At 44.7% G+C, this 22,078-nt stretch overlaps 1 protein-coding gene across 14 annotated transcripts in view; it reads left to right on the top strand.

Moving 5' to 3' along the window:
* LOC121287918 (dynein axonemal-associated protein 1) overlaps nt 1-22,078 on the top strand; it is an 88,679-nt gene that overhangs the window by 51,577 nt on the left and 15,024 nt on the right. For 6 of the 14 annotated variants that reach the window (XM_041205994.1, XM_041205996.1, XM_041205998.1 and 3 more), the window contains exons 16-29: nt 2,635-2,953; nt 3,269-3,354; nt 3,895-4,049; nt 4,752-4,893; nt 5,062-5,193; nt 7,874-8,068; nt 9,022-9,354; nt 14,604-14,669; nt 14,785-14,838; nt 15,117-15,286; nt 16,509-16,704; nt 17,763-17,857; nt 19,757-19,877; nt 20,959-21,170. In XM_041205994.1, coding sequence (XP_041061928.1) covers nt 2,635-2,953; nt 3,269-3,354; nt 3,895-4,049; nt 4,752-4,893; nt 5,062-5,193; nt 7,874-8,068; nt 9,022-9,354; nt 14,604-14,669; nt 14,785-14,838; nt 15,117-15,286; nt 16,509-16,704; nt 17,763-17,857; nt 19,757-19,877; nt 20,959-21,170 — 2,276 coding nt within the window. Of the gene's footprint in view, nt 1-2,634; nt 2,954-3,268; nt 3,355-3,894; nt 4,050-4,751; nt 4,894-5,061; nt 5,194-7,873; nt 8,069-9,021; nt 9,355-14,603; nt 14,670-14,784; nt 14,839-15,116; nt 15,287-16,492; nt 16,705-17,762; nt 17,858-19,756; nt 19,878-20,958; nt 21,171-22,078 lie in introns of those variants that run through there. The other 8 variants (XR_005945269.1, XR_005945270.1, XR_005945268.1 and 5 more) reach the window with 5 other exon arrangements.

The raw sequence follows: 22,078 nt of genomic DNA, 5'->3' as shown, positions 1-22,078 counted from the left end.
TTCCCACGTATCTGCTGCCCTTGTCCTTCTAGATGGTAGTGGTCGTGGGTTTAGAAGGTGCTGCCTAAGGAGCCTTGGTGAGTTGCTGCATTGCATCTTGTAGATGGTACACACTGCTGCTACCGTTCATCGGTGGTGGAGGAAGTGAATGTTTGTGTACGGTGTGCTTTGTCCAGGATGGTGTCAAGCTTCTTGAGTGCTGTTGGAGCTGCACCCATCTAGGCAAGTGGAGAGTATTCCATCACACTCCTGACTTGTGCCTTGTAGATGATGGACAGGCTTTGGGGAGTCAGGAGGTGAATTACTCGTCACACAATTCCAAGCCTCTGACCTGCTCTTGTAACCACAGTATTTATATGGCTATTCCAGTTCAGTTTCTGGTCAATGGTAACCCCTGAGGTGTTGAGAGTTGGGGATTCAGTGGTGGCTATGCCATTGAATGCCAAGAGGCTATGGTTAGACCCTTCTCTGTTGGAAATGGTCCTTGCCTGGCACTTGTGTGACGCAAAGGTTACTTGCCACTTGTTAGCCCAAGCCTGGATATTGTCCAGGTCATACTGCATTTAGCCATAGACTGCTTCGGTATCTGAGGAGTTGCAAATGGTGCTAAACATTGTGCAATCATCAGCAAGCATCCCCACTTCCAACCTTTTCATGGAAGGAAGGCCATTGATGAAGCAACTGAAGATGATTGGGCCTAGGGCACTAGTCACAGAGTCACAGAATCACACAGTGGAGAAGTGGCCCTTCAGCCCATCGAGTCTGCACCGACACGTGAGAAACACCTGACCTACCTACCTAATCCCATTTACCAGCACTTGGCCCATAGCCTTGAATGTTATGATGTGCCAAGTACTCCATCCAAGTACTTTTTAAAAGATGTGAGGCAACCCGCTTCCACCACCCTCCCAGGCAGTGCATTCTAGACCATCACCACCCTCTGGGTGAAAAAGGTTTTCCTCACAACCCCCCTAAACCTCCTGCCCCTCACCTTGAACTTATGTCCCCTCATGACTGACCTTTCAATTAAGGGGAACTGCTGCTCCCTATCCATCCTGTCCACGCCCCTCTTAATCTTGTTCACCTTGATCAGGTCGCCCCTGTTCCAATGAAAACAACCCAGGTCGACCTAACCTCTCTTCATAATTTAAATGTTTCATCCCAGGCAACATTGTGGTGAATCTCCTCTGCAGCCCCTCCAGTGCAATCACATCCTTTCTATAATGTGGCGACCAGAACTGCACACAGTACTCCAGCCGGGCCTCACCAATGTTCTATACAATTCCAACATGAGCTCCCTACTTTTGTAATCTATACCTCGATTGATAAAGGCAAGTGTCCCATATGCCTTTTTCACCACCCACTAAAATGCCCCTCCACCTTCAGAGATCTATGGACACACATGCCAAGGTCCCTTTGTTCCTCAGAACTTCCTGGTATCATGCCATTCATTAAATACTTTCTTGTCACATTACTCCTTCCAACACTTTTCAGGGTTAAATTCCATCTGCCGCTATCTGCCCATTTGACCATCCCATCTATATCTTCTTGTAGCCCAAGACACCCAACTTCACTGTTAGCCACCCGGCCAATCTTTGTGTCATCTTCAAACTTACTAACCCTACCCCCCACATAGTCATCTATGTCGTTTATATAAATGATGAAGAATAGGGAACCCAGCACAGATCTCTGTGGTACATCACTGGACACTGGCTTCCAGTCACTATAGCATCCTTCTGTCATCACCCCCTGTGTCCTACAACTAAGCCAATTTTGAATCCACCTTATCAAATTACCCTGTATCCCATGTGCCTTTGCCTTCTTTATAAGTCTCCCATGTGGGACCTTGTCAAAGGCTTTGCTGAAATTCATATAAACTACATCAACTGCACTACCCTCACCTACACATCTGGTCACCTCCTCAAAAAATTCAATCAAATTTGTTAGGCAAAGCCATGCTGACTTTCCCTGATCAAACCTTGCCACTCCAAGTGGAGATAGATACTCTCCTTCAGAAATTTCTCCAATAGTTTCTCTACCACTGACGTGAGACTCACTGGTCTGTAGTTCCATGGTTTATCCCTTCAACCCTTAATGCGGAACCACATTAACTATTCTCCAGTCCTCTGGCACTTCCCCTGTGGAATTAATTCCCCAGAGAGGAATTAAAAATTTGGGTCACAGCCCCTGCGATCTCCTCCCTTGCCTCCCTCAGCAGTCTGGGACACAAATCATCCAGACCTGGAGATTTGTCCACCTTTAAGCCTGTCAACACCTCCAATACCTTGTCACTCCCTAAATCAATTTGCTCAAGAACCTCGCAGTCTCTCTCCCCGAGTTCCATACTTTCATCCTCATTCTCTTGGGTGAAGTCAGCTGTGAAGTTTCTCACTACCCTGAAGATCTCCTGCAGTGATATCCTAGAACTGAGATGATTGACCCCCAACAACCACAACCATCTTCCTTTGTGCTAGGTATGACTCCAACCAGCAGAGAGTTTTCTCCCTGATTCCCATTGACTCCAGTTTTGCTAAACATATCATAGAATTCAAACTCATAGTTACATTAATTATTTGATAGGTAATTTTTTACGTTTGCTGGTAGATATGGTTACAGTGTTTTCTTTCTCCATAGGTAAGCTGCCTTCTGCTTACACTCCAGATGATGCTGACTCAAGACCTGTTTTGGCATTAGCACTGAGAGGTGTGAATGCTGGTGCACTGTGGATGGACATTGTTGGGCCCTCTGATCCTCAGCTGGCCAGTGTGACAGACCAGCACTCCATCAATGCTCTCTATTGCAAGCATCGTGATGAGCCAGTCCTCTACTCCCCACACCAGGAAAGCCGTATCCACTGGGAGCTCTGTGTGTGGTTTGGTGGAAGGATTCCTGAAAATGGGATTGTACGAGTCGGCATTCAGAACCCTGGCAGGAAAAACAGTTTGAAATCCAGGTATGTTATACACTGAAATGGAAGTTACAATGAGGAATCGGGTACTCCACAGAGGTTTTACCACAGTGCAGCCCTCCTTCAGTACTGCCATTATTGCATAAGCAATCCTATCCTATTGTATTAGGTGTTAATTCCTGGAGTGCAGCTTGAACTCATGACTTCTGACTCAGGTAAGAGTCCAACTTAACTCAGCCAAGCTGACAAAAGAATCAAGAGAAGTCAATTTTAAAATACTTTCCTTTAAAACATGCACTTGTCAAGGATTTTGATATACAGCCTTATTCTATTTCTGCTGTACCAATTCTTCATCCACAGATCTCATAGTCTCCAGTCTACAGGAACGCACATAGACCCCAGAGAGACCTGCAGACCTCCTGCTACACTAGTTGCAACCGTTCGAGGTAACTCTCACCACACAGACAGAATAATGTGCAATAACTCCCAATCAGGAGGCTGTGGTTTAGACTGATTCTTGGTGTAAGGCTACAGATTCGGGTTCTAGACTGGCTCATGAAGAATAATATGTATTGTACCATTGTTGCAAGGGATGACACACTGTGCTATTCCTATAAGAACCCTTTAATGATACTCTTTGTTAAGCATTTTCTGCCAGTCACTCCAGACCTGAGGGCAGCAGTCAGTTCCAGTGACTGAGATTCCTGAAGTACGGAGGCAAGCCCTGGCAGCAGCATGTGCTGACCTTCAATGACCCAGTGCTTTCCTGCCTAATTGTGCTGCTCCGTTGTTGAGGAAGGGGCTACTCCCTGCTAAGAACATGCAAGGTAATGGGGAATGGATGTTTTCAAGCTGAATTGGCTGCTGCTTTCTGCCCTTGGCACTCTGTCAGTCAGTAACATGCAAATTGCAGGTTCCACTATAAACAAATATCATTCTATATTTTGAAAGAAATACTGAATTTCTCACTTTTCCTTGTTTCCCAGCTGATATATTTCTGCTAGTATCTCCTGCTGTGCCACCTTGTTGCTATGGAGATATAATGGCCATCTGTACTAAGCGAGGATTCAGTCTACAGGGCATGCGACGCCTTCGATTGTCTCCAAAGAGAGCAGGGAGCCTTGGGATTGCAAGTATGCAGGTACAGCACAGCAGGCGAAGGTCAGGGGTCATTGTAAAAGGGTTATGGCATTGTGGGACAACATCAGAGGTCGTGGTAAAAGGGTTATGGGAGAAGGTCAGGGGTCACAACAAGAAGGTACTGTACAAATTATTCAAGGGAGAGAGATGGTAGAGTTGAGGTACAAATCATCCATGATCAAATGTTAACAGGCTTGAGAGGCTGAATGGTCTCTTCCTTTTCCTGATAATGACTTAATCAAGGAGAGCCAGAATGAATTTGTTAAAGTCATCATTGACAAATTTAACAAAGTTTGAGTATATAAAGATAATACTGTGGATCTGGTAGAAATTTGCTTTAAAAGGGTTTTCTTAAGTTCACAGAAATCTAGTTGGAATGCTTTACCACAGGGAGTGATTGAAGCAAAGACCATTGCATCTTTTAAGTGAAAAGTTGACATATTTAAATAGTTCCTATTTCACATTTAAAGAGACCATGAGATGGGACTTTCCCATTATAAAAGGAAGATTGGGGTGGGACCTTGCCGGTTAGAGGTGAGTGAAGGATGAAATTGTGAAAGTAGTTTTGGAGAATATGTGATTTAGTGTATCAGGTGAGAATATGTTTAGCGAATTGTGCAATATTTGATAATGGACAGTTGAATAACTTGCAACCTACTGTTTATTGGGAGCTCTGAACAGGAAATCTCCTTTGCTGTTGCAGATCCCAGTGTTTTGCCGAACTGGAGCCCTAATTCCTCATGATTCTGCTGGTGGCCCCTCCACTGTTGAGCTGCCCTGTCCCTGCTTCTTGCTACTTATAAGAAAAGAAAATGCAAGTCACCACATTGTCAGCTTGCTGAAAGGTACAACAATCAGAATATTTCACCAGTACGGAACTACTGGTTGTGTTTTTGCAGTAGCGTCCTACCCTAACTGAGGTACCAATTCTTCTGCAGTCACTGGTCTGTCACCATTATTACAGCTCTTCATACATTATGTTGTATTCATGTTGTGCTTCTGTCCTGCTGTAGGTTTAGCGAATGAGCTGGCAGAACAGGGATTACTCGGAAGTGTTCGGAACAGGCTTCCTCCCAATGCCGAATTTGAGGTTGAATCATGTTTTCACGTGGTACCCTACACTGAACAAACACTGCAGGGCTTAGGTAAGGTTTCACAATAGATGATACATTGTGGAAGTCACTGAGAAATGAAGTACCAGTCAGTGCCAGGGATCCTAGAGTCTAGTGGCTTGAGCTTCTTTCAGACTTTCAGATCAGTTTTTTTTTTGTTCATGGAACGAACCACTGCAGTCCATGTGGTATAGATACACCTATAGTGCTGTAAGAGAAGGGCTTCCAGGATTTAACCCAGCAACAGCAAAGCAACAGCAGTTCCAGTCAGGATGGTGTGTGACTTGGAAGGGAATTTGCAGGTGTTGGTGTTCAACATTCCATCAATTCATTTAAGTGCACAGGCCTTTAAAATATTTGCATGGCTGCATATGCATGCTAACTTAAAAGAGTCAATTTGTGTGCAGCATGCATGGGAATTTCTGGGCCACTCAGCCTAAGAGCAAATCTTTGTGGTGTTCCCATGTGTCTGTTGCCCTTGGTTTTATAGGTGGCAGAGGTCACAGGTTTAGAAGGTGCTGTCAAAAGAGCCTTGTCAAGTTGCTGCCATGCATCTTAAATATGGTACACACTGCTGCCGCTGTCACCGTGTAGTAGTGGTGGAGAGAATGAATGTTTAGTGTTCCGGATGAGGTGCCAGTCAGACAGGCTGCTTTGTCCTGGATGACGTCAAGCTTCTTGAGTACAGTTGGAGTTGCACTCAACCAGGCATGTGAGAAGTTTTCCAACACAATCTTGAATTGTGCCTTGTAGATGGTGGACAGGCTTCGGGGAGTCAGGAGATGAGTTACTCATTGCAGAATTCCCAGCCTCTGACCTGCTCTTCAAACTAAGTATTTATGTGGCAGATCCAGTTGAATTTTTGGTCACTGATAACCACCAGGATGTTGATAGTGGCGGATTCAACGATGATAATGCCATTGAATGTCAAGAGGAAATGATTAGATTTTGTTTTGTTGGAGATGATCATTGTCTGGCACTTGTGTGGTGCAAATGTTACTTGCCAATTATCTGTCCAAGCCTGAATGTTGTTCAGGTCTTGCTGCACGAGGACATGGACAGCTAAGGAGTTCTGAATACAACTGAACACTATGCAATCATCAACAATCATCGCCATTTCTGACCTTATGATGAAGGAAAGGTTTTAATGAACCAACTGGGCCTCGGACACTGCCCTGAGGAACTGCTGCAGTGATGTTCTGAGGTTGGGATAATTGGCCTCCAACAACTGCAACCAACTTCCTTTGTCGTAGGTATGACTTCAGACAGTGGGGAGATTTCTCTGATTTCCATTAACTTCAATTTTACAAGGCCTCCTTGATGCCACAATCGGTCAAATGCTACTTTGATGTAAAGGGCAGTCACTCTCCACTCACCCCTGGAATTATGCTCTTTTCTTTTTGTCCATGTTTGGACTAAGGCAGTAATGAGCTCTGGAGCCAAGTAGTTCTGCTGGAACTCAAACTAATCATCATTGAGCAGGTTGATGGTGAGTAAGTGCCACTTAATTGCACTGTCAGTAACTCCTTTCTTCACTTTGCTGATGATTGAGAGTAGAGCGATTGGCTTGATTTGATTTGTTCTACTTTTTGTGGACCTGGACAGTTTACCACATTCAATTGGATTACTGGAACAGCTTGTTCACGGGCACAGCTAGTTCTGGATCAAAACTCTTGAACACTGTAACTGGAATATTGTTAGGGCCCATAGCTTTTGCTGTATCCAGTGTGCTCAGCTGTTTCTTGATAGCACATGGAATGAATCTGTTTCCTGAAGACTGGCATCTGTATTGCTGGGGACCTCTGGGATCATACACTTGGCACTTGAAGATAATTGCAAACAATTTAGCCTTGTTTTTTGCACTGAGGTGCTGAGCTTCCTCATCATTGAAGATGGAGATGTTGGAGGCGCCTCCTCCAGTTAGTTGTTCAATTGTCCACTACCATTCTGGGACATTGGTTGTAAGATATGATTTGTTGAGTATGACTATTTCAGGCTGTTGCTTGAGAACTCTGTGGGACAGCTGTCCCAATTTTGGCAAAGTCCCCAAATGGTAGTGAAGATGATTTTGCAGGGTCAACTAGACTGGGCTTTGTCATGTCTGGTACCTAGGTTGATGTTGCATCCAGTCTTATTTTTATTGTTCCTTGTAGCAGTTTGATATTTCTTGCAGCAGTTTGATGCAGCTGATTGACTTGCTAGACCATTTCAGAGGACGGTTAGGAGTCAACCATATTGTTGTGGGTCTGGAGTCATATGTAGGCCAGATTAGGTAAGGATGGCAGCTTTCCTTTCCTGAAGGACATTAGTGAACCAGGTGGGCTTATAAGCCAATTACTGAGACAAGTTTTTTTTTATTCCAAATTTATTTAATTAATTGAACTTAAATTCACCAGGTGGGATTTGAGCTTCATATCTGGATCATTAGTTTAGACTTCTGGATTACTATTCCAGTAACATTACCACTTCTGATGAGTTCTGATGAAAGGTCATTGACTTGAAACGTAACTCTGTTTCTCTCTCCACAGATACTGCCAGGCTTGCTGAGTATTTCCAACATTTTCTGTTTTTCTAACATTACCACTATCACCTATGAAGTTGTTTCTTGTGGGGCCTGCATATATTCCAGAACTCTACTTAGAAGTGAAAAGCATTAGCAAGTAATTTTGTGTACTGTGGATTGAGGTGATGGAATTGCTTTCTGCCTGTGTAGGAGGATCTCTCAGTGCCGTGCCCCATTCTGCCAATCTGATCCTGGGTGTGCTGTATAAACACAGCTTTGTGTCCAACCCTGAACTGGAGCAAGTTGTTGTTCTCACACTAACTGGACCCACTGCCATGAAAAATTCTGGGAACTGTCTGCGGGACCTTCTACGACCCCCATTAAACAAGTCACGCAACACATCAGGTGAGGCCATTTATCATTTTTTTGCATTTATTTTAGCATCTTTCATGTAAAGAATTATCCAGGGTGCTTCACAGAAAGGCATAAGGAAAACATACACTGAGCCAAGAATGGAGTGAGCAGGAGAGGTGACCAAAAACTTGCACAGCGAGATGGGCTTTGAAGTTTTTAAAGGAGTGCAGCATGATGGAGAGGTCTAAGCAGAGAGTTCCAGAAAGTAGGGCTGGGTTGGAATACAGTGCTACCAATTAGTAAAGGTCGATCAGAGGATCAGAGAATTCAGGTACTAGAGAGAATTGCAATTGTGTCATGTGGCTGTGCCCATTGAGGGGTTTAAAGATGAATTGAGAATTTTAATTTATTATACATAGGGCTGAAGAGCCCATGCAGGTCAGAGAGGGCAACAATGGCATGTGAGTGGGGCAGGACGAGGATAAGCTAGAATTTATGGAAGATGGAGGGTGGGTGCCAGCAAGAACAATGCTAGTGTTGACAAGTTTGGAGGTGACAAAGGCATGTACAAAGCCCCTGAGTCAGAGATGCAGCATGGTGTAGCATTGAAGTAGCCTTTGTAATATAAATTATGTGAAGCTCAGCTCAGCATCAAACAGGACTGCAAAGTTCAAAGACAGTAGTTGAAATCATTGGTACAGGCGGTGGCTAGAGCTGAAGACAAATGGTTTGGTCCTCCTGAATTTAAGCTGGAGTTAAGTTAAGGTTCATCAAAGTCTGCATATCAGATCAAGCCTGAAATTAAACAAATTTTCTAGAATGAGCATATTTTAATTCTGGTTTTCACACACCATGGCTATTCTGAAATTGAGGGCTTTTTTGGGGCTGTGAAAGCTGTTTTGAATCAGTTGGTCAGGTTTTACTGGTAGTGCAGGAATGAGCTGTGAGTGTGTGATATACAGGCATACATGGGACATGTCCCTAACCTGTAGTTCTCTCCTCAGGTGAAGATCTAATGGATGGAGGCTTTGAGCTTCTGGGTTTGAAATGGCTGCCACATCTAAGCCGAAGCCAGGCCGAGGAATTGACACCATTTGAAGTGGGTGACAGACACTGGCAGGCGAGCATTGACTGCCTGGTGTCCAGCTCTGCCCTGGTGTGTGTGCTGCGACGTGTGGGTGCTTTCAAAGCACTGGCTGCAATACTCAGCACACCCAAACCCAGGGCCAGCCTGTTCAAGGAAAACCACAGAAACTTGGAGAAAGTGATGTCACCAACCCCGGAGCTGGCCTTCAGACAGGCAGCTTTGTTCTTCACTGACAGGGAGCTAATGTCAGGTATGATGCACATTTCATCTCAAGTCAGTCTTAAAGGCACAGAAACATGTTTCTCCCTCTTCCTGAAGAGGGAATGTGTAGAAACTAAAGTCAGATTGAAATTAACTTTCATATCCATTTCTCATTTGCATTCTCCAGATATGACATTTTATGGGCTGGCTTTTCATTTTAAAACTATGTTCATTTCTTCCTCATACAGTCAACTTTCATATCACCTGTACTGCTGTGCCTTTAAGGAGGTTTGTGCCCCAGGAATCAGACAGTCATTTTCCCTCATGTGTGAGGCAGTCAGTCATTTCTCTTTCAATATGAGCCTCCTCCTCCTCTGACAGAGTCCGAATGATCACTGTCTGTTGGCTTTGCTTTAGCTAACTTCTTGCTGATAGAATGGAGTTAGAAACAATTTAGAGAGTTTGGGATTTTGACTTTGAAGTCTGAGAAGAGATTTTCCCAGTTCACCTGAAGACTTCTGGGATGAAACCAATCTCATTGGATGTCAGGCCCAGTCCACTGCCTGGGTTCAGTCTTTACATTGAGCCCTATGGATCCTGGCCTCCAGCTGACTCTGGCTTTCTTGGTTTTTATTAATTCATGGGATGTGGGCATCACTGGTGAGGCCAGCATTTATTGCCCATTCCTAATTGCCATTGGGAAGGTGGTGGTGAGCTGCCTTCTTGAACCACTGCAATGCATTTGGTGTAGATACACCCACAGTGCTGTTAGGGGAGGAGTTCCAGGATTTTGATTCAGCAACAGTGAAGGAACAGTGATATATTTTAAAGTCAGGATGATGAATGACTTGGAGGGGAACTTCCAGGTGGTGATGTTCTGATGTATCTGCTGCCCTTGTCATTCTAGTTAGTAGTGGTTGTGGGTTTGGAAGGTGCTGTCTAAGGGGGCTTGGTGAGTTCCTGCAGTGCATCTTGTAGATGGTATACACTGCTGCCACTGTGTGTCGCTGGTGGGGGGAGTGGATGTTTGTGAATGGGGTGCCAGTCAAGCGGGCTGCTTTGTCCTGGATGGTGTAAAGCTTCTTAAGTGTTGTAGGAGCTGCACTCATCCAGGCAAGGTGGAGAGTATTCGATCACACTCCTGACTTGTCCCCTGTAAATGGTGGACAGGCTTTGGGGAGTCAGGCAATGAGTTACTCGCCGCAGGATTCCTAGCCTCTGACCTGCCCTTGTAGCCACAGTATTTATATCTCTAGTCCAGTTCAGTTTCTGGTCAATGGTAACTCCTAGGATGTTGATCGTGGGGAATTCATGGGACGATGGTTAGATTCTCTCTTGTTGGAGTTGGGTATTGCCTGGCACCTGTGTAACATGAATGCTACTTGCTACTTGTCAGCCCAAGCCTGGATATTGCCCAAGTCTTGCTTCATTTGGACATGGACTGCTTTAGTATCTGACGAGTTGTGAATGGTGCCGAACATTATGTAATCTTCAGCAACATCTCCACTTCTGACCTTATGATGGAAGGAAGGTCATTGACGAAGCAGCTGAAGATGGTTGGGCCTAGGACACTACCCTAAGGAACTCCTGCAGTGATGTACTGGAACTGAGATGATTGACTTCCAACAACCACAGCTATCTTCCTTTGTGCTTGATATGACTCCAACAAGCGGAGAGTTTTCCCTCTGATTCCCATTGATTCTAGTTTTGCCAGGGCACTTTGATGCCACACTCGGTCAAATGCTGCCTTGATGTCAAGGGCAGTCACTTGCACTTCATCTCTGAAGGTCAGCTGTTTTGTCCATGTTTGAACCATGGCTGTAATGAGGCAGGAGCTGAGTGGCCCTGGCGGAACCCAAACTGAGCATCAGTGAGCAGGTTATTGCTAAGCAAGTGCCACTTGATAGCACTGTTGATGACCTTTTCCATCACTTTACTGATGATTGAGAGGAGACTGATGGGATTGTAATTGGCCGGCTTAGATTTGTCCTGCTTTTTGTGTACAGGACATACCTGGGCAATTTTTCCATATTACCTGGTAGATGCCAGTGTTGTAGCTTTTGTTGTAGTTTCTTTGCCAATATCTTCCATTACTGCAAAATGTGTGGCACCTGGGCCAGGTTCAGCTCACAGGCAGTGTGATAGTGACTGAGTCTGAGACTATCAGGCAAACCTGACCTCCAGAATGTCCAATCTCAATTGGTCCAGGGAGACCTTAGAATCTGTGCACCTGGCCAATCAGAGCTATGGCCCCAGGTCTCTTCCTCCCTAACGTCAGTCCTGTATCAGGCTGACCTTCTGGTTTGGTCACCAGTCCACAGCCTGTCATCAGTCAGCAAAACTGCAGAGATGAACAGAGCATTTGGGTTCCCATCTGACTGTGTCCTTTCAGAAGTACCACATGGTCTGCAGTCATACAAGAAGACAATTCGTCACCATCTTCTCAAGTGCAATTAAGGTTGGTCAATAAATTCTGGCTTTGCCGGCGCTGCTGAGATCCCATGAACAAATAATTTTTTTAAAAAAAAGAACATTGGAGAAATTGGAGAAGGACTGAATGCCCAAGCTTGTACTTCCACTATTTATTACACTCAAAACCATGGGTGATTTTCTCATGGCCCTGGGTCTTAGCAGTTGAAGAGCTGCCTCTAGTAGTCATCTTCCTATAGTAAAAGTTGGACAAATGGTTGTTAGATTACAAGTCTTTTAAGCTGGGATTTTTCTGCTCCTGTTTGTGGCGGGCATCATGTTGGACTGGAGCAGAAAATATTGGGAGCTTGCAACAATCGGTTTCACGTCACCGTAAAAGCAATTTGCGATCACCTGCTCCACTTCTGAACGGCGGGCCACGTTTCCCACCGCCATATGTCGGGAAGTTAACTTCAGTACATTAGAATCTCATTTTAAACCCTGCTTGCTGGAATCATCCCCCTGCCACACTGGATCATGAGCTCACAAATCACGCTGATGTATTTCACAATAGTACATAAGCGACGTGCACCTGGCGATCTGCACTTTGTTTGGGACTTCAAGGCTTGTTTGCCAACCTTGCTTCAGGTAACACTCATGGTCATCAGCACCAGTCTTCACAGGCAGCACCACATTGGTTTTAGGAGGACTCACAGGCAAGTCTCTACCTACCAGACCTGCGGAAAATCCGGGTAGCCTTTCAATGGCAGCAGGACTAGGGCTTGCTTGGGGAAGGGAGAGAAGTAACCTCAACCAAGGGAAGAGGCTGCAGGGCAACGGCTGTACTGGGGAAATGGGTATTCCAGGGTGTGGGCACATATTGATCTGTGCAAGTGGTCTGAAAATGGTTAGCGCTGAGGGGGCAGTCTCCAGAGGACGTGAGGCTAGATGGAGATGTGAGGGTGTGTTTGAGAGAGTAAGTGGTGATGTCCCTTGATCTGGCAGTGAATGAGATGCCAATGAATGTGTGATGGGCTTGTGAATATGTGAGCTTAGAGTGATGAGAAGGTTAACTTACCCTGTCAACGGATGAGATAATTCATCCTCTTTCTGTACTGGATGGCCAACCTCTTCTGTGCACTCACCACCACTGCTACTGCCTTCCAAGCTGAACTGGTGAAGCTGCAGCCAGGGCCTCCAGAAGGCATTCCAGTGACAGGTCACTGAACTCTTCTTGGCTTTCAGGGCCATGTCTTCACTTGAGCAGTCCTGGGCTGCAAGCTTTGAGAACTGTGTATACAGGTGTAGTTCACAGAATGACAGAATCTCACAGTGCAGAAGAGGCCCTTCGGCCCATCAAGTCTGCACCGACACGTGAGAAACACCTGACCTACCTACCTAATCCCATTTATCAGCACTTGGCCCATAGTCAAGTGCTCATCTAGGTACTTTTTAAAGGATGTGAGGCAACCCGCCTCCACCACCCTCCCAGGCAGCGCATTCTAGACTGTCACCACCCTCTGGGTAAAAAAAGTTTTTTCTCACATCCCCCCTAAACCTCCTGCCCCTCATCTTGAACTTATGTCCCCTTGTGACTGACCCTTCAACTAAGGGGAACAGCTGCTTCCTATTCATCCTGTCCATGCCCCTCATAATCTTGTACACCTCGATCAGGTCGCCCCTCAGTCTTCTCTGCTCCAATGAAAACAACCCAAGTCTATCCACCCTCTCTTCATAACTTAAATGTTTAATTCCAGGCAATATCCTGGTAAATCTCCTCAGCACCCACTCCAGTGCAATCCTATTATGTGGCGACCAGAACTCCAGCACACAGTACTCCAGCTGTGGCATCACCAATGTTCTATACAACTCCAACATGACCTCCCTACTTTTGTAATCTATGCCTCAATTGATAAAGGCAAGTGTCCCATATGCCTTTTTCACCACTCCACTAATATGTCCCTCCGCCTTCAGAGATCTATGGACACACATGCCAAGGTTCCTTTGTTCCTCAGAACTTCCTAGTGTCATGCCGTTTATTGAATACTTTCTTGTCAAATTACACATTCCAAAGTGTATCACCTAACACTTTTCAGGGTTAACTTCCATCTGCCATTGATCTGCCCATTTGACCATCCCATCTATATCTTCCTGTAGCCCAAGACACTCAACCTCACTGTTAACCACCCGGCCAATCTTGGTGTCATCTGCAAACTTACTAATCCTACCCCCCACATAGTCATCTATGTCGTTTATATAAATGACGAAAAATAAGGAACCCAGCAGAGATCCCTGTGGTATGCCACTGGACACTGACTTCCAGTCATTAAAGCATCCCTCTGTCATCACCCTCTGTCTCCTACAACTAAGCCAATTTTGAATCCACCTTATCAAATTACCCTGCATCCCACGTGCATTTGCCTTCTTTATAAGTCTCCCATGTGGGACCTTGTCAAAATTTAGATGTGACACTCTGAGTGAGGAAATGGTGAGATAACAGCATGCCGGGTGATTCAGAGGCTGCCCGCCAGTGATACGGTGTATTTCCTGTGGCTGCATAATTAATGAGGCAGGAAGCAGATGATATGCGCAAAAACCCACCCTTGTGGCTGGCGGGACAAACGTCTTTTTTCACACCCACCACCGCACTTCGTGCAACTCAGGGAAAATTCCACCCTTTAAATCAGGCCAATGCCGAATCTTCAGGATGTATTACATATCTTCTCGTGGTGTGGGCATATTAAAAGTAGAAGCTGCTGACAGCTAAAGTCTAGTCCATTTAATTTCTGTGAAATACAGCTTCATTCCCATCCACTTCCAACAGCTTAGAGGTGTTGGTCTGATTGTTGAATTGCTCCTATAACTATAGGCATATTGTATCATCCACAGATTCAGGGGCCCGACCTTTACTGAAGTACCTCTCTCCCTCTCTCAGGTCTGGGAACACCAAGCTGGGTATGTATAACCACATGGGCATGAATCTATTGTTCATTTTGTTTGTATCTCTGGTATAAGGTTCAAACGCATATCACAGTCTGTCTGTCTCTTATCATTCTTCATTCTGTTTCAGATAAAGATACACAAACTGTCAGCACAGAATCCATTTTCAGCTACATGCTGCTTGGTAAGTCCTGAGTGTCCACATCTATCACCTCTAGGGAGGTCACGTTATGCTCTCCGTACAATTCATCTACACATATCCTTTACCTCACCAAAAAAATGAACGAAGATCATATTACAAGCAACAGACCAAAAGTGTTGTCGTGAACCTTGGTAGATCTTCCAGAGTTGCCCTACACATCTTCTGCCGGCGGGTTATACATCCCTAAGCCATCTGTGTTTAATAGCATGTCATTGTTGTAGTTGGTGCAATGTCTACAATTGTGTTGCTGTTGGTTGCAGGTGCCCAGCCTTTGTTTACAGTGCTGGTTATCAAACCCTCTGCTTGGCCACAACATCACCTCAAGATACTCCGCAAGTTAGACTGGGAGCATTTCTGTGTTGTTGGAATGAAACTTATCAGTCTAGATACAGAAAAGGCCTCACTTCTGACTCCACAGAGCATTCAGCAGGTCGGTAGGGTTGAAAGAATTTGTCTTTATACTAAAGTGTGCTAATGACATAAACCCCTAGGAGTCCCCAGTGTTTCCAGTTGGGGATCACTCTGTTTTGACTAACAGCAAGTGAAAGTCTGCAGTTACAGATTGTTTAACCTGTCGAGGATACCTCTATAGCAGCAGTGGTTTCAGCTCTGCCAGTAGATATGAGCACATAGTCTTGCACTCAGTTGTTAACCACTCCCTCCAAACAGCACAGCTGGTCAGGCAGCCAGGTTGGTTTATCACCTGAGCCTATTCCTGGTACAGTGACTCCTCAGATACTGTTGCAGTCCATGCCCATTTAGGACTGAGATAAGGAAAAACTTCTTCACTCAGAGGGTGGTGAATCTATGGAATTCTCTACCACAGAAGGCTGTGGAGGCTATGTCACTGAATATATTTAAGAAGGAAATAGATAGATTTCTGGACTCTAAAGGCGTCAAGAGGTATGGGGAGAGCACTGGAACATGGTGTTGAGATAGAGCATCATAATCATATTGAATGGCGGAGCAGGCTTGAAGGGCCAAATGACCTATTCCTGTTCCTATTTTCTTTGTTTCTATGCCCGTGTGTGGCAAGACCTGACAACATTCAGACTTAGGCTAATAAGTAGCAAGTAACATTCATACCACACAGCTGCCAGGTAATGATTATCTCCAACAAGAGAGAATCTAATCTTCTGCCCTTGACATTCAATGGGATTATCATCATTGACTCCCCCCACCATCAACATCCTGGGCTCACCACTGTCCTGAAATTCAACTGGACCAGCCATATAAATAATGTGCTACAGTGTGGGTCAGAGGTTGGGAATGCTAGGGCTCCTTGATGCCACACTCAGTCAAATGTTGCCTTGATATCAAGGATAGTCACTCTTACCTCACCCCTTGAGTTCAGTCCATATTTGGATTAAGGCTATAATGAGTGCAGGAGCTGAGTGGCCCTGGCGGAACCCAAACTGAGCGTCAATGAGAAGATTATTACTGTGTGAGAGCTGCTAGATAGCAGTGTCGATGACCCCTTCAATCACTTTGCTGATGATCGAGAGTAGACTGATGGGGTTGTAATTGTAATTGGATTTGTTCTGCTTTTTGTGGACATTTATTTTATGGTACATTTCACCATTGGTGTTCTATACTCAACACTGACACTGGTTAACGCACTCTTGACCTGCAATAGCTGAACACTTTTGCAGGATCCATGGCTGGTGAAATGCAGCATTGATTCCCTGACCTCCGGTGCTTCCATCATCTTGTGTGTTCAACGAGATAATGCTGTGAAAAAGCTGCTTGATTTGCTCGGCCCTGAAGATCCCCGGGTGGCCAGAAGCCTGGACCAGTTCCTATGGAGAGGTCACTGTGGAACAGACATAGTCCACAACGGCTTATATGGTAAGCCATTTAACACATTAGCACTAGGCACTTTGGTAGATTTAATGCAACAAATCCATTTTACCAAACGTGTAGGATGAATAAACTGTGGATCCTACTTTGCTGCTGTCATTTAAGAAGCACTTGTGACATTGGACAGCTCCAGCATTCAGCTCTTATAGAATCATAGAATGTTTACAGCATAGAAGTAGGTCACTTGGTCCTTCGTGTACATGCCGGCTCTGTGCAAGAGCAACTCACGTAGCCCCACTCAGCCCCCACCTTTTCCCCGCGACCCTGCAGTTTTCTTTGAAAAGTTTTCTTTTCAGATAATTATCCAATTCTCTTTTGAAGGTCTCAATTGAATCTGTCTCCACCACACTCCCAGTCAGTGCATTCCAAATCCTAACCCATTTGTGCATTAAAAAATGTTTTTCCTCATGCCACCATCGTTTCATTTGCCAGTCAGCTTAAATCGTTGCCTCTGGTCCTCGATCCATCCGCTAACAGGAAGAATTTCTCCCAATCCATACTCTGCATGGACTGCTCATAATTTTGAACAATTATATCAAATCTCTTCTTAATTTTCTCTTCTCCAAGGAGAACAGCTCAATACAGGGCCAACACAATAAAATTTGTAGGAGTAAACAGGTGTGACAATTTTGCAGAATTTAGTAAGGTATATCCCAATTCAGTAGTAGTTGGTATTTGTAACCTTGAACTGAAAAGTTAATATGTGAGAGCATGCAACAAAGCTTTGAGAGACCATCTTAAGGACTTGAACAGCGTTTGTGCGTATTTTGTTCACAAAGTAAATACCATTGTTATATTTGTGTGACATAGACAGTGATTCTAGAGTAATCATCTGGAATGCTCATAGAAAACATACTTCCAGTTTGATTAGGATTTCCCTTCATTTGGAGCTGCTCACTTAGTGTTGAAAAATCCTAGCGATATGCTCCCTAGAGACAGGACATGGGTTGAGACACCAAATAAGATTGAATTTAATGTATTATAGATAGTGGAAATTTATTGGCGTTTACTTGCACGTTCTCTGTGTCTGATTCTCTCCTTTACAGGTTCCTCGTCCTTTGTGACAGCAATCCGGGATGTAAAGGCATTTTTCCCAGAAGGACTTTGCTGTGAAGAGTCACAAATGATGCAGGATGAGCAGGTAAAACCTGACATTTGCTCTGAAGAAATGTGTTTCAGATGCCCCATTATTTTGTAAAGATGTCTCTATATATAGCACCAGATGTCTGTGTCATGCCCTATGAACTCAGTGTGACCTATCATGTTATAAAAAATGGGAAGTGATCTAAACTCAGACTGAAATCCCTTGGTTTTTCCAAGACCACTGGAGTAAGCATGGGGAGCCCTAACTTGGGAGTTTGCATGTTCTTTCCCTCATTTAGAGCACAGGGAGTAAGATTTTCGGGTCATCAGCGAGCGAGACAGGCAGGCCTCGGGAACGGTTGGGAAACAGCCCGCCACCCGCAATCGGCCCCTATCCGCGATTTCTCACTGGCTGGCCAATTAACGGTCAGCCAGTGTGAAAGGTGCACTGAGACGCTCAGTGCTGCCGAGGTGAGGGCAGGAGGAGGCCGAGCACAAAAGCCTGCGCATGCGTGGGGGAGAGCGCATTGAAAGCTTCCTGAAAGCAGGGAGCAGCCTCAGGGAGCTGAAGAATATTAAAATCAAAAATAAAGATTTTGAAAATCAGAAAAAATTGTCCCCACATAGGACTCACTCACATGAACAGAAACATTATAAAAATTATGTCGAAATATTTTTTTTAATTAATGTTGGAAACCTCATCCCACCCTTGGATGAGGTTTCCTCAAAAATTCAAAGGCTGCCTAGCCGATTCGCCCGTCTGCCAACCATAAGGTCGGACGGGCAGCGAAACATAGCAGTTAATTAAGACTTTAATGGCCTTAATAGGCCTCTTAATTGTTGGCAGGCTTGCTGCTGACTCTCGCGTGCGCCCATGACCTGAAATATCGCACGAGTGCGTGATGGTGTCGGGATGCTCGCTTGACGTCATCGCATGCTATTTCACACTCGGGCGAGTCAGGCATGCGCCGGCATGCTGAGCAGAAAATCCTGTCCAGAGTGGCATCAGCAGTGATGTACCCTAATATCATCAGATGTACATGAGCCCACCTGCGGGTCCAGGCTGGGATCAATAGCCCAATCTCAAAGTTGAAGGCAAAATACTTCCATAACGTTGCAGCAACTGCCGACACTAGTAGTAGCCTCACACTCTCTGGAGGAAGGAAAGCAGCACCAAATCCCTGGCCTCCTCCCCCAGACTTGGCAAAATCCCATCTGTGTTTCCAGTTTCTTTAGTGAGGTCGACATTCCTGGTATAAACCACAGAGGATTTGCCTGGTTCATCTTAATATTCTCAGTAGATCTGTTGGTAAAGTGTCCCCACCTCTGAGCACAGTAAAACCATAGGGGAGGCCTGGTATCAAATGACTTGTTTTATAAGCAGACATTTTTGAGTTTCACCTTCATAAACACAAAGTCTGTCCTAAATCAACATCTTAATTTAATTTGAAAGATAGCGATATGTAGGATGTGTTTAGCTTGTTAAAGTTTGGTGCTAATGTCACCTCTTTCTCTAGATGACAGTTCCTAGGAGCCCCGGCACACACCAAGTATAGACCTGGCCCTACCTGGGCCTTGAGACTGACCATTGAGATGAAATTGAGATGCAACAGCTTTTCTGGTTCACTCACCAGGGCCTGGCTGCTGCTAGAAAGCCCCAGAGCCTGTTAGAGACCTCTGAAGGTGCACAGTGGTTATGTGACAGCTAAATAAGGCAGAAAATCAAAAACCTGTCACTTCATCTCATCAGCACAGAAGCACTGGGAAAGCACCAGGACTTCACGGGACCATCAGATAGGAGCACTGAGAAAAGGCCAGGACATCCTGGGACCCTCGGGCAACAGCACTAGAAAAAGATCAGGACCTCCTGGGATCTATGGGTCACAACACTGCTCCTTTAACTTCCCCATAGCTGTCACTTAAATGCATTCCTCAAATTTCCAATTTTTGTTTGCAGATTGACAGTAACAGAAAGGACTGGCTCATAAGCCCTGAGTTCCCAAAAAAATTCAAGCTGGTCAAGTCTTTAACTCTCACCCATTTGGATTCAGGAGCTCCCACATGGCAGCAGCAGCAAGGTAATCCTTACAATATGTCCTAGCCTGAATAAATAGGAGCTCCATGCTTTCAGTCCCAGCCATAGTATTAGGACTCTTCAATCTAAATATTACATCTACCTTCAAATGATTTACCATTGACACTAATTTCCACAAAAGAATTATTGATGCTGCCAACTAACTCAGGAACAGTTCAGAAATTAGTGAGGAAGCCCCTTCCCTCAGTAATCAGACCAGCTACTGCAAAAACCTTCCCTCACAGTAACAATACCAGTTTGAACCACAGTGCCTCCCTTAATGACAATACTAGTCTGCATCACAACCTCTCCCTCAATAACAATACCAGCCAATAATAACAATCATTACCACAGCACCTTCCTTCAGTAACAATACCAGCCACTACTGCAAATAATGTTGCCAGTGTGAGGGTGGGATCTATAGGAAGGAGCCAATCCTGGGAATTGTGTATATCTGATTGATGGGGATCTTGCCTGTGAGGTAACTTTAAAACTCTGCCACCTGTGTCTTACCTTGCAGCAAGTCTCATTCGCCTATTACCCCTCTGCTCACTGACCTACATTTGCTCCTAGTCAAGCAATGTCTTGATTTTCAAATTCTCATCCCTGTTTTCAAATCCCTCTCTATCTCTGTAATTTTCTTCATACCCATAATCCTCTGAGATATCTGCGCTCCTCTAATTCTGGCTTCCTGTGCACCCCCCCATTTTAATTGATCCATTATTGGTGAATGTGCCTTCAGTTGACTAAACCCCAAGCTCTGGAATACTCTCTGTACACCTCTCTACCTCTGTACCTTCCTTTCCTCCTTTAAGGCACTTCTTTGACCAAACTTTTCTCATCTGACTTAATTCTCCTTATGTGGCTCAGTGTCAAACTTTGTTTTATACTGCTCTTGTGAAGTCCCTTGGGACAGTTCATTATGCTAAAGGCGCTATATAAATACGTTGTTGAGAGCAGTTCATATTAAGTGCAAGTCTGTAATTCCCTCTGCCTCTGGAGTTGGAACATCACATTTGAAATCTCAGTTTCCTAGCATAGTGTCAGATTTAATCTACTGCTCTTTATTTTTCTTTGCCCCACAGACCTGCTGCTGCCCAGACCACTGTGCCAGACCATGTGCCTGCTGCTGGCCTCTCCACTCATCAGGAGGTGTCACCACCCACCATACATTGAAGTGCTGGACCAGTTGGAAAGCTGTAATTATAGGCTAATGGGGGCAAGGATGAGTGTCCTGGACCAATCACAGGCTCAGCATGTGGCAGAGCTCATCACTATGGACAATATCTCAACAATAGTACGCCCCTTTCACTGATCTTCTCAGGGGCATTCACATGAATACTGAGCACATTTTATACCCTGAACATGTGCTCCATTAAAATTAATGATCAGAAAATTGCTTGGAAATATACGTGAGATTTGCCTATACTCACCCCACTGCAATTGCCTGTGTAGAATATCAGGCCTTTGTACAATTGAACAGTGTGTAAGGAAGGAAGTGAGGAAACAAGTGAAAACAGTCACACAATAATCATAGGGGAACTTTACAGAAAGACTGTTATTTCCACTGTGTTTATCATTACTGCTTCATTCCCATTGCACCTATCAGACAAAGTTTCATAGAATTACATAGAATGTGTTCCACAGAAACAGGCCATTTGACCCATCCAGTCGATTGCAGGTGGTTAAGCTCCACTCGAGCCTCCCACTATCCTTCCTCATCTAAACATATCATCAGCATACCCTTCAATTCCAGGACTTTTGAAACTATTTTTCAATACACGTTTTAACACATAATTTAGCACAACTCCAGACGTCAACAAAAACAGCAATAAAGCAGCATAGTAACATTATGTATATAATTATTAAAGTCCAGATATTATAGAACATGATAAAAATATGAAGATTTGTGATGAAAGTCCCAAACCCTCAGTGACTGGGCTGTCACTGGTCGCTAAATCTGCATCCGCTTCCATCACCCTCTCTGGAAAACATCTAACATATTTACGTAGATGCATAGTTACTTAAGCTCATGCATGATCAAAGCTGCCGCAGCCAATCAAAGTGTCCATTGCCAGGAGTTCTACTTATGATTGGTTACGTCCCACTGCCAGGACAATATGAGGGTTGGGGGATTAACATGATCTTATTTCTTGTGATTCCATTCGTTGTTTCTGTGACCCCAATTGGAGTCGTGACTCACAG

The sequence above is a fragment of the Carcharodon carcharias genome, chromosome 15, assembly GCF_017639515.1.
Source record: "Carcharodon carcharias isolate sCarCar2 chromosome 15, sCarCar2.pri, whole genome shotgun sequence".
NCBI lineage: Eukaryota > Metazoa > Chordata > Chondrichthyes > Lamniformes > Lamnidae > Carcharodon > Carcharodon carcharias.
The sequence above is the reverse complement of the archived record's forward strand: the minus strand, read 5'-3'. Positions and strand labels throughout refer to the sequence as shown.